The 12,846-nt window shown below is 48.0% G+C and overlaps 1 protein-coding gene across 1 annotated transcript in view; it reads right to left on the bottom strand.

Moving 5' to 3' along the window:
- LOC144680384 (heme-binding protein 2-like) overlaps nucleotides 1-9,182 on the bottom strand; it is a 28,533-nt gene extending 19,351 nt beyond the window's left edge. The window contains exons 1-2 of the mRNA XM_078541351.1: nucleotides 9,060-9,182; nucleotides 5,098-5,227 (exon numbers count right to left, since the gene is read on the bottom strand). Of these exons, the coding sequence (XP_078397477.1) occupies nucleotides 5,098-5,227; nucleotides 9,060-9,182 (253 nt within the window). The remainder of the gene's footprint in view (nucleotides 1-5,097; nucleotides 5,228-9,059) is intronic.
- Nucleotides 9,183-12,846: the final 3,664 nt, after the last annotated feature.

Below are 12,846 nucleotides of genomic sequence, written 5' to 3'. Positions count from 1 at the left end.
GAGAATCCATTATTAAGGAGGCAACTGCAGGATACTTGATCAGGCAGAACCAACATGGCTTTGTGAAAGGGAAATCGTTTTTAACAAATCTGTTCGAATTTTATGACAAAGCAACGCTCAAGGCAGATGAAGGGGAACCTGTGGATGTGGTGCACTTGGATTTCCAAAAGGGATTTGATAAGGGACCACATCAAAGGTTACGACACCAGATAAGACCACATGGTTTAGTGGGTAACATATTAGCATGGATAAAAGATTGATTGGCTAACATGAAGCAGGGCGTATGGATAAATGGATCGTTTTCCATTTGGCAAGCTGAAACTAGTGGAGTGCCAGAGAGTTCAGTGCTGGGACCTCTACTGTTTACAATCTATATCAATGACTTGCATGAAGGGAGTGAATGCGAATCCATTTCTTTCACTGTGGCTGGGTCAAAATCCTGGTACTCCCTCCTTAACAGCACTTTGGGTGTATCTACACCACAGAGACTGCAGCAGTTCAAGAAGGCAGCTCACCACCACCTTCTCAAGGGCAATTAGGGATGGGCAATAAATGCTGGCCTAGCCAGCGATGCCCACATCCCTTGAATGCATTTTTGTAAATGTATGTCAGCTAAATTTGCCAAGGTCACCAAGGTATGTTGGAATGTAAGTTGTCAACAGGAGGTAGTAAGTCTGCAAAGGGATATAGACAGATTAAGTGAATGGGAAAAATTTGGCAGATTGAGTGTAACATGGGTAAATGTGAGCTTGTTCACTTTGACAGGAAGAATAGAAAAGCAGTATAGTATTTAAATGGAGGGATATTGCAGAACCTAGTCGTACAGAGGGATCTAGGTGTCCTCATACATGAATCACATAAGGTTAGTGTGCAGGTACAGCAAGTGATTAGGAAGGCAAATGGAATGTTGGTGTTTATTGCAAGAGGCATGGAATATAAAAGTCAGAAAGTTTAACTACAGCTGTATTGGGCCTTGGTACATCTGTAGAACTGGGCAGTTTTGATTTCCCTTTTTAAAATAAGGCATAATTGTTTTAGAAGCAGTTCAGAGAAGGTTCACTGGAACCCTCTGGAATGAGGGAGTTGTCTCATGAAGAAAGGTTGAACAGGTTAGTCCTATACCCAGTGAAGTCTTGAAGAATGAGAAGTGATCTTATTGAAACATACAAGATCCTGAGGGGACGTGATAGGTGGATATCCGGAGAATGTTTCCTGTTGTAGGGCAAATAAAAAGAGGGAAAATAGTTTAAAAATAAGAGGTCTCCCTTTGAAGACAGAGATGAGGAGAAACTTTTTCTCCCAAAGGATTGTTGGTGTGTGGAATTCTCTTCCACAACTGTAGTGGAGGCTGCGTCTTTGAACTGATTTAAGGCAGGGTTAGAAGATTCCTGTTAGGCAAGGGAGTCAAGGGTTATGGGGAGGCAGACAGGAAAGTGGAGCTGAGACCACAGCCAGATCAGCCATGATCTTATTGAATGGTGGAGCAGACTCAAAGTGCCAAATGGCCTGCTCCTGCTCCTATGCTCCTACGTTCATATTAGATGTTCTGTTAGAACCTCCTTATTTTTTACTGCATTTCCCAACATTAATATCATCTGCAAATGTTGGCATTATGCCTTGTATACCCAATTCCAGATCATTAATATTTATGAAATGTGTAATAGTTCCTGACCCCTGGAGAACACCACTGTAAACTTCCACCCAGTCTGAAAAACAACTGTCCACCACTACTCTCTGTGTTCTGTCACTTAGCCAATTCTGTATCTACGCTGCCAACCCCCTTAATCCCATGGGCTTTAATTTTACGAACAGTCTATTATATATTAATTTTTCAAACATCTTTTGAAAGTGTATAGACATAATATCAACTACCCTCATCCAACATTAACCATTAAATATCTCAATGAAGCTAGTCAAACATGATTTATCTGTAACAAGACAGAATTTCCTGCCACTGAACCTCAGTCTGGACCCAGCATTCCAGCAGCATCCAGTAACCTGAGAGAGATGCAATGTATCAGCTTCCACAAGGGTACATGTCGACTCCAGTAGTGGGATTCATGCCTGGCATATGGAGCCTTTATTACACTAGGAAAATTCAGCAGCCACTGCTGGAGTAGGAACATGAGTTTGGAATCCCATCCCACCATGGGCAGGATTTTCTGTGCCCGCTGGAGTCGGCATGATCGGTGGCGTGAGCGGATAATATGGCGCGATTGGTTTCATGACAGCAGTAAACCAGTTTGCGATTGCCCGCTCAGCCTGCTATCGGACATCATTGTAACTCATTAGGAAACTCATTGTAATACATCTGCATATCATTATCAGGCCAGCCCGCCAGAATCGGACCCCCCTCCCCCGGGTCATCCGTCCATGTCAGCAGGATAGTCCGCCAACGTGTTTCACTACAGCACATAAAAGGAGTGAGCTTGGTGGCCTGCACTTTGAGGGGAATTCGGAGGTGAATACACAGTAACTTTGTACAGCTCTCGCCAGGCTCACCCATTGGACTTCAAGCTTCAGGAGAATCGTGGGATTAGGGGTTAAGGGCAGACGTGCCATTGAGGTGACTTGTGGCTGGAGGATGGGCAAGGGCAGGCCTGGCATTGAATATAGCGCCCAAGTATTCGGTGTGGGTGGGTAGGGTGGGCGAGGGAAGTGGATACACATTAGGGAACCTGCATAAAGTGGTCATTCCTCTGCAACTGAGACAGCTCAGGTGCAGCCACATTGATATGGTTGGGGTCGGGCTCCTGGCTAACCTGCCCACTCAAGCAACACAGAGGCAGCAAATTACCACCAAGTGCCCCAGAGCTCCAAGAACACCACACCCGCCCCACCCGCCCTCAGCCCACCCCACAGGCAGACTGCAAATTCATGAGCATTTTAGTGGGCTGCAGAGCAGTTGGATGACTGCGCACGTTGTACAATCTCCTCGCTAAAGCTGGCCGTGGAGCAGTCACTGCAGGAGACGCTCACAGCTCCTTGCAATGTCAGCATCCCAGTTTGGACCCGTCTCACCAATAGCTCAAGCTATTAGGGCAGCCATGCAGCGCACTATTCTCTGACCATCCAAGTGGTGGCCAGCACTCTCTGGGACGTGTTATGGGGCCGTTACACTTAACCAGGACAGGTTCTTAGTGCACCCATGCTAACCACATGTCTCTCACTTTCATCCTGCAGGCTGAGTACATCAGGATCATGGAGCCTGGTGAACTAGCTGTGTGCCTGATGGCCTACAGGATGCAAAGACGATGGAGGAGAGAGCGACTGAGGATCCTGGTTGCATAGAAATGTTTCACCGCCCGTCCGACCTTACGGTTGGTGGGTGGGTGAAAAGGCCAAGCGGCCATTGGATTTTTTTTGTGAAACCTCATGCACGGGTGGGATGAGGTTTCGATCAGTCATTCAAAAAAAAATTTAAATGTTTAAACTAATTTCTAACACATCCCTGCTCATCTCACAGAGTCACATGAGCAGGGACATGTTATTAAAATTTTTACAATCTTTCTTTTCATTCCATGAATCTCCATCTCCGTGAGGCAGCTCTGAGCCTCAGGGAGCTTTTCCTTTGCTTAACCGTGTGCATGTGTGAACTTCTGTGCTGGCCCTCCTCTCCCCCTCCCCCTACACAGGCAGTGCTGAGCGCTGTCCTGCACCTTTCACACCGGGCAGGCCTTAGTTGGCCCGCCAGCGTCAAATCACGGTTGTGGCCCATTCACGGGCGGCTGTTGGCTTCCCGACCACTTCCACTTGCCCCCAGCGAGCCAGCCCAATGATGGGCCGGACCATCACTTTAGTCTGAGGGCTGCACAGAGCAGAGGGAAGAGGCCCTGGACTGAGACACCTGCCTTTATCTTGTACAGAAAGGTTTCATATCTGAGTGACAAAAACACTGCTCATCAGAACAAGGGGCCATAGGCAGGGAAATATTCTTGGGAGTCGGGTGGGCTGGATGCTCCATGGGCCACTTGGATGGATGGGCCTGGAGAGTGCACCTGCTGGTCCTCCTCCCTGTCGGTGCCTAGAGGTCCCAGGCTGACCCCTTGAGGAGCAGGGGTAGCCAGGCTGAGATCGAGCTGCCTGGCACCCATCTTGGGTGCATTGTTGGAGGTTCACTATGGCATCAGCGATGGAGTTGCGCCCACATAGCAGTGCAGGAGCAACATCCTGGACCAAGGTCTCCATGGTGGCTGCCGTCCTACCTGTGTTAACCTCAGTGCATTGGCATGTCGGCACCGTCACCTCAGGCTGAAGGCGGACGGACTCCTCCATCATGCCTTTCAAACTGAGGAGTGCAGCGGACATGCCTTCCTGTTGTTCCTGAGCCTGCCTTTGCAGCTCCAGCAACTGTGACATGACCGAGTCCAGAGGCTCATCATCTGACTCGGGCTCAGCACAATTCTGGCCTCCAGCAGTCCTCCAAGTGCCAGAACCCTCTGGATGTGCAATGGGTTTGTGAGTGTGTGAGTTGAAAATGATGAGTGACCTTTCTCTTTTTATTCATTCATGGGATGTAGGTGTTGTTGGCTCCGGCCAGCATTTATTGCCCATCCCTAAAGCGTCGCTGAACCTGTGGGCTGCAGTCTTTTCCGTTTCAGGGCCATGTCTTAGGTGCAGCAGTCGTGGTCTGGAAGCACTGAGATGTGTGCCTGCAGCTGGACTTTAAATGTGGCGCCCGGCGTGATGCAGCAGCGGGGTAATGGTGGGAGGGCGAATGACAGCCCGCCCGCCATGGAAATAGCGCGTTTCCCGGGAGTACATAAATAATGTGGTGGGCTTGGGATGATACGGCGTGAAAACCCACCATCGTTTTACCTGCCTGCTTCCGCACTGAGTGCGAATCTGGGAAGATTCCGCACCATATGTGGGAAACCTTCCGATTCTGGGAGCATAAAGTCTGCAAATATCAAAGAAATAGCCCAAATGGCACTTCCACCCACTGGGAACAAGTGAACAAGGAAGCCTCTGGGATTGACAATGGGGGGATTTTTCGGTCAGTGTCTCAGTCTACACACTAAGTTTGAAACAAGACAGATCAAAGATCGAAAGGTTGTTTTCTATTCTTTTGTTATTTTGAGGGAACATTTGATGTACCTGCAGCATTAGAGAAATGTGAATAATTGAAAAGTCTCTCCAGGCCGGTCTCTATTGCACGATTCATATCCATTCCAGTAACCAATGTTTGAACATATTGGAAGTGTAGGAATTTTTTCTCTTCATAATTCTAAGACAAAAAGAGCAGAATGTATTACCCTATGACACAACTGAAGTCCCTCTGTAAAGCGTCAGTGTTCAGAGGACATGCTAATTTCCCAGGTGCAGTAGCACCATTCATGTCCTGGATGGGCTGGGATTGAAAGAGAGTTAGGAGGTTTGATGGAATTCTTGGCATTAACACTTCCTGTTTCATTTTCTTTTCTTTTTCACTCTTTCAGCTTTAGCGTTTCCTGCACTATTGGCCTTGCTCCTCCCCTTGGGTTTTCATTAAAAAAAAATAGAGAGTGTTATTGGAAGCCTTTTACACTGAGTCACGTCCCTCTGAGTGTTCTCAGGGCCAGGGAGAGGAGACATGAGCCCTAGTGCTCCACCTGACTCCGTGCCCCTTAATCCCAGCACCACCTGGACCACGGAGGGGCAGAGAAGGTAACGTGGAGGAGATCACTACCTATTCCCATGTGGGAAGATGGCCAGGGTGGCTGGGATCTAACTCCACCCGATACTCCAGTCAGACCGGGTTCACCTACGGGGAGGCCTTCCTCCCCTGCCCCAGCAAACAGGTTGTGGCCACAGGGGTTGGGGTCACTGAGGGGAAACGCGTGTGCCTGACCTGCAGAGGACAGATTCCCTTGGGAAGGTGGTGGTGGCTCAGGAAGCTGAGCAGAGACATGGGGGACGATACAGCTGACTGGGAGCGACTGGGGAACGACACCCATCGGACCATTGCCGGGAACCATGGGGGAGTGAGTGTGTGCTGGGACAAGTGGTGGAAATCGGAACAGGGAATCTATGTCTGCATGTGGGGATCGCGGAAGAACTTCCCCATGGGCTTATCCATTATCTTTTCCACAGCATGGCTGGACAAGGGGAAGGGGGTGGAATGGGATTCCCACCTACACACTTGCATAATCCCATCCTCTCCAGCCTCAGTTAAGGCCACTGAACTTGTGGCACGCACCCAAAAGACAATGTAGACAAAACAGAACTGTACACTCCCCACACTGAGTAATTTAGCAATGCCGGGAGACAAAGAAGGGGAACCTGGAATGATGTTTTCACAGCATATAATACAGGATCCTCTGTGATAAACAGTCTGGATGACATAGAATTGCAGACACAAATAAACGGTTTAAAAACACAATTATGAAAACACAGTAACAGGCTCAGAGCTACAGGAGGACCAGGCCCTGACGGTCCATTTAAAGGAGATTATTGCTGAGTTGGAAAGGCATGCCAAAGCAGTGAATGTACTCATTCGAGAGGATAGGAATGCATCAGACCAGGCTGCACAGAATGAGGCGTGTGTGCTGTACGGGGCATGGTTGCTGGGCGAGGGCTACAGCAACCTGGAGGATTTAAAGCAAGGTTTAGTCCCCTCCTGGATCAGCAACAAGCACCTCGCAGCCCTCCACCCATTTGAGAATTCACTAAGCCCGTGTCAGTTCCACCTAGACTCTGAAGCCTACCCTGTCCCAGTAGATTGTGGGCGCTCCAACCACACCATCATGGGTATAGTAGTGAGGATGCCGGTCATGGGTGGGACAGCCCGACCTGCACCAGTATATAGGATGGAGAACATTGGAGTCGTTCAAGGGGGTGCACACGTCCGTTTCGCAGCAGTCCCACCTTATGTCATAAAGTGGGAGCACATGATGACAGGTACAGACCTCTCTGGGTGCCGGAGCCGGGGTGCACACATAATACTGTGTCCCCAGCACTTGAACGTCTATTACAGACCATAGTGCGGGTTTAAAACTGCTGGTGCACAGTCTATAAACTGTACCATGGAGGTAATGGCACAAGGCCATGTTCCCCCACAGGTAGCATATATAGGGGGTGGGACATATTATGTCACCACAAGTGCGCGCCACTACCAGCTTGGATGGCGCATCCAGTGTCCGGTAAGTGACAGCAGTTTTTGTTTTAAACCCGAGGCAGAAGTTCAAGTGGCCCAGAAGCAGACTGTCCGCATTCCTGAACCCTCCACTGTTCACCTCACTGTTAGGGAAAACATTACCAACTTGCAGAGCTCTGTCACGCATTTCGGTTAAGAAATTCCCCCTCTACCAGAACATCTTACTAAACGACTAAGAGCTGTAGAGTTATCACAAAAGTATTTCTATACTTTGGAACAGAAAACACACGAGATAGAGGGAGAGATTCAAGGTATCACAGTCCCACTCTGGTGGGACATTTTCGAAAACATAGAGGTCCCTTCATGGGTCAGAATGGCTTCCCACATCCTGGTGGTTTGCCAGCTGGGAATAGTGTTGTACCTGTTGTGCTCTCAGTGCAAGGGAAAAGGCAAAATTCCAGAGTTCCAAAACGAAAGGACCTGGAAGAAGCATAATGCTAAGGTGGGGAGAGATACACCTGTTTGAACCTTTCATATATTTTTTGTGTGTTCCTGAATAAAGATTGTTGTTTTTTTTGTGTTTGGTTATTTTTGAGAATGAATTTTATGTTTTGTTTTATTTTAATAAAGATGTATGTGCACCAAGTTGGACCGACTAAATGTTTGGATGTATGTAAATAACTGTATTTTGCCCATGCATGCTTACGTACACCGCATTTTAAAGAATTGGGAATGTATGTGTCATGAAATCTTAGATAGGTAATTACAGGGGAAGATTGACTATGGAGCGTCAGGAATTTTGTTTTTTTTTCCAGTATGATACTTGAAGCAAGGTTAAAGTATCACAGGGGGGTGTTGAAAGGTTCGCAAAATTCCCACATTTTCCATATCATCAACAGGGATATGACTTTTGGACTTTTACCTGAAACCAGACAATGAGAGGAGACGGAATACACATTCTTCCCTTAAAACAATCAACACGAAACTAAAGCCCATCAAAATCTTGCATAAATAATTACTATTAACTACGGGGGCAGGAAGACCACAATCAATGCAATTATGCGAACCCATCAATACTCCACACATACAAAATAAAAACAGAATTACCTGGAAAAACTCAGCAAGTCTGGCAGCATCGGCGGAGAAGAAATCAGTCAACGTTTCGAGCCCTCATGGCCCTTCAGCAGAACACATACAATTGCTTTCAGTTCAAGACTAGTTAAGGGGGCAGGAAGACAATGATAAACATCATGTGAGCCCATTAAAACAATGAGAGAACAATCACCTAGGGAAGCCCACCGAAATCAAACAAAGAACTAACCTTGATTTGGACTGAGATAAGAAATTCAAAAAAAAACAGTATAACTGGGCCAGCAGATCTGAATGATGTCCCCAGCACATCTTTAGGGGTACTTCCTGGGTAAAATTCCCCAGAGGTCAGAAGTACTGTGCTAATTTATATTAATCTAGCAAGAATGGAGTATAATTCTCACAGCCAAACCTGCTTTAAGGACACTGCTGTATTGATGTGACTTTCCAGGTATCTGTGGTGTGGGGTATCGCCTAAAGCAAGACTTGGCTTCTTACAGATGTAACATAGTGAACTTAAATCTGTTATAAATTTCCGGAGTTGGGTTAGATTCAGTGTATACAGGAGTAACAGGAATGTTCCCGACTCTACAGTCCTTCGCATCATCCCTCTAACCTCTCTGTTTCCACACCAACCCCACTTTAGACCCACTGCTGGAGACAGAAACCCTGATATTCTCACTACACAAGCTGGCAGTGGAGACCAATCAGCCGACAGCAGCTCATGTATAAAATGTTAATGAGACCCAAGGACCAATTTCAGTCCAGTCTCATGTTTCAGGGTTGGGGTGTGCGCTGTTGATTCACCGCAGGTTATTTACCCCAAAAACAGGCATTAAATAATTTCCCCTAGTACAAACGTGACAGAACGCAGTAAACTCTGAACAATACTTACCTTGTCCACAATGACTTCTGCGGGCTCAATGCAGTCATTCTCAACACAGAAGTTGTTCACCTCATCCTGTGCAGCAAGTTGCTGCCAGAAGAGGACAGACACAGTTAGGAAGAGTCTCAGCATCCTGGTGTCTGCTCAGATCACTGGTGAACGCACTGAATGACTCTCAGCACCTTCAGGTGGATCTGCAGTTTGAGCAGAGAGCTCAGATCTTTTTATACTGTTTTATGAAGATGATTTTGAATAAAGTTAAGCTGCAGGTAACAACATCATGTGTTGAAGAAACGCACTAGCTGATGCATTATGGAAATGTTACTTGCCGTGAGGAACTATTAACTCTCTGAGTGCCGGTTCCCGGGAAGTCTGAACACTCGGGAAGCTATTTTACAATTGATTCCACTTCACACACTCAGGATTGTCAACCCTCCCTGTTTGGGAGTTGCCTGGAATTGAAGATTGATCTGCCGGTCGCTGGTGTTAGTGACCCGGGAGAAAACAGTTTAACTTTCGGGTTTCATGTCTGCACAGTTTCATTTCTTGGGTTAAAAGCAAAAAACTGCGGATGCTGGAAATCCAAAACAAAAAATAAAAATGCCTGGAAAAACTCAGCAGGTCTGGCAGCATCTGCGGAGAGAAACACAAATAATGTTTCGAGTCCGTATGACTCTTCAACACAACTAAGTTAAAATAGAAAAGGGGTGAAATATGAACTGGTTTAAGGGGGGGTGGGACAGGTAGAGCTGAATAGAGGGAGATAGACAAAAGATGTCACAGACAAAAGGACAAAGAGGTGTTGAAGGTGGTGATATTATCTAAGGAATGTGCTAATTAAGGGTAGAAAGCAGGACAAGCAAGGTACAGGTAGCCCTAGTGGGGGTGTGGTGGGGTGAAGGAATCGAAATAGGCTAAAAGTTAGAGATAAAACAATGGATGGAAATACATTTAAAAATAATGGAAATAGGTGGGAAAAGAAAAATCTATATAAATTATTGGGAAAAAAAGGGCGGGATCGGAAAGGGGGTGGGGATGGAGGAGAGAGTTCATGATCTAAAATTGTTGAACTCAATATTCAGTCCGGAAGTCTGTAAAGTGCCTAGTCGGAAGATGAGGTGCTGTTTCTCCAGTTTGCGTTGAACTTTACTGGAGCAATGCAGCAGGCCAAGGACAGACATTTGGGCATGAGAGCAGGGTGGAGTGTTGAAATGGCAAGCGACAGGGAGGTCTGGGTCATGCTTGTGGACAGACCTAAGGTGTTCTGCAAAGCGGTCACCCAGTCTGTGTTTGGTCTCTCCAATGTAGAGGAAACCGCATTGGGAGCAACAAATGCAGTAGACTAAATTGAGGGAAGTGCAAGTGAAATGCTGCTTCACTTGAAAGGAGTGTTTGGGCCCTTGGACGGTGAGGAGGGGGGAAGTAAAGGGGCAGATTTGCACCTTCTGCAACCGCATGGGAAGGTGCCGTGGGAGTGGGTTGAGGTGTAGGGAGTGATGGAGGAGTGGACCAGGGTGCCCCGAAGGGAACGATCCCTGCGGAATGCCGCCAAGGGGGTGAAGGGAAGATGTGTTTGGTGGTGGCATCATGCTGGATTTGGCGGAAATGGCGGAGGATGATCCTTTGAATGCGGAGGCTGGTGGGGTGATAATTGAGGACAAGGGGGGCCCTATCATGTTTCTGGGAGGGAGAAGAAGGTGTGAGGGCGGATGCGCGGGAGATGGGCCGGACACGGTTGAGGGCCCTGTCAACCACCATGGGTGGAAAACTTCGTTTAAGAAAGAAGGAGGACATGTCAGAGGAACTGTTTTTGAAAGTGGCATCATCAGAACAGATGCAATGGAGGCGAAGGAACTGAAAGAATGGGATGGAGTCCTTACAGGATGCGGGGTGTGAGGAGTTGTAGTTGAGGTAGCTGTGGGAGTTGGTAGGCTTGTAATGGATATTGGTGGACAGTCTATCACCAGAAATTGAGACAGGGAGGTCAAGGAAGGGAAGTGTCAGAGATGGACCATGTGAAAACGATGGAGGTGTGGAAATTTGAAGCAAAATTAATAATATTTTTCAAGTCCAGACGAAAGCATGAGGCAGCCCTGAAGCAATCATCGATGTACCGGAGAAAGAGTTGTGGGAGGGGGCCGGAGTAGGACTGGAACAAGGAATGTTCCACATACCCCATAAAGAGACAGGCATAGCTGGGGCCCATGCGGGTACCCATAGCCACACCTTTTATTTGGAGGAAGTGAGAGGAGTTTAAGGGGAAATTTTTCAGTGTGAGAACAAGTTCAGTCAGACGGAGGAGAGTAGTGATGGATGGGGATTGTTCAGGCCTCTATTCGAGGAAGAAGCGGAGAGCCATCAAACCATCCCAGTGGGGAATGGAGGTGTAGAGGGATTGGACGTCCATGGTGAAGGGGAGGTGACTGAGGCCAGGGAAATGGAAATTGTTGATCTAATGTAGGGTGTCAGAGGAATCACGGATGTAGGTGGGAAGGGACTGGATAATGGGAGAGAGAATGGAGTCAAGATAGCAAGAAATGAGTTCCATGGGGCGGGAACAGGCTGACACGATCGGTCTGCTGGGACAGTCCTGTTTGTGGATTTTGGGTAGGAGGTAGAAGCGGGCCGTCCGAGGTTGGGCGACTATCAGGTTGGAAGCTGTGGAAGGAAGATCTCCAGAGGAGATGAGGTCCGTGACAGTATGAAAAAAATGGATTGATGTTCAGTGGTGGGGTCATGGTCCAGGGAGAGATAGGAGGAAGTGTCTGTGAGTTGATGCTCAGCCTCTGCGAGGTAGAGGTCAGTGTGCCAGACAACAACAGCACCACCCTTGTCAGCGGGTTTGATGACAATGTCAGGGTTGGACCTGAGAGAACGCGAATCCCACATCCCATGAATGAATAATTAAAAAAAGCTTTCGTGGCAAAGCCTCTCACCAGGTTACTTTATCCCTGGCACTGCCTCTCACCGGGTTACTTTATCCCTGGCACTGCCTCTCACCGGGTTACTTTATCCCTGGCACTGCCTCTCACCGGGTTACTTTATCGCTGGCACTGCCTCTCACCAGGTAACTTTATCCCTGGCACTGCCTCTCACCGGGTTACTTTATCCCTGCCACTGCATCTCACCGGTTACTTTATCCCTGGCACTGCCTCTCACCGGGTTACTTTATCCCTGGCACTGCTTCTCACCGGGTTACTTTATCCCTGGCACTGCCTCTCACCGGGTTACTTTATCCCTGGCACTGCCTCTCACCGGGTTACTTTAACCCTTGCACTGCCTCTCACCGGGTTACATTATACCTGACACTGCCTCTCACCGGGTTACTTCATCCTTGGCACTGCCTCTCTCCGGATTACTTTATCCCTGGCACTGCCTCTCACCGGGTTACTTTATCCCTGGCACTGCCTCTCTCCGGATTACTTTATCCCTGGCACTGCCTCTCACCGGGTTACTTTATCCCTGGCACTGCCTCTCACCGGGTTACTTTATCCCTGGCACTGCCTCTCACCGGGTTACTTTATCCCTGGCACTGCCTCTCACCGGGTTACTTTATCCCTGGCACTGCCTCTCACTGTGTTACTTTTTCCCTGGCACTGCCTCTCACTGGGTTACTTTATCCCTGGCACTACCTCTCACTGGGGTGCAATCCCCCTGACACTGACTGACAGGGGTAAAAGGGAACCTGCAATGGGGGGCACAGTGTAAAAATAAGGAGAAGCCTCGGCATGTGCATCTTTTTAATGTTTTGAAGGCTGGGGAAAGAGGACAGGGATAGATAGCACAACCCCTCGAG

This window comes from Cetorhinus maximus, chromosome 5, assembly GCF_964194155.1.
Source record: "Cetorhinus maximus chromosome 5, sCetMax3.hap1.1, whole genome shotgun sequence".
NCBI classification, from domain to species: Eukaryota; Metazoa; Chordata; class Chondrichthyes; order Lamniformes; family Cetorhinidae; genus Cetorhinus; species Cetorhinus maximus.
The sequence above is the reverse complement of the archived record's forward strand: the minus strand, read 5'-3'. Positions and strand labels throughout refer to the sequence as shown.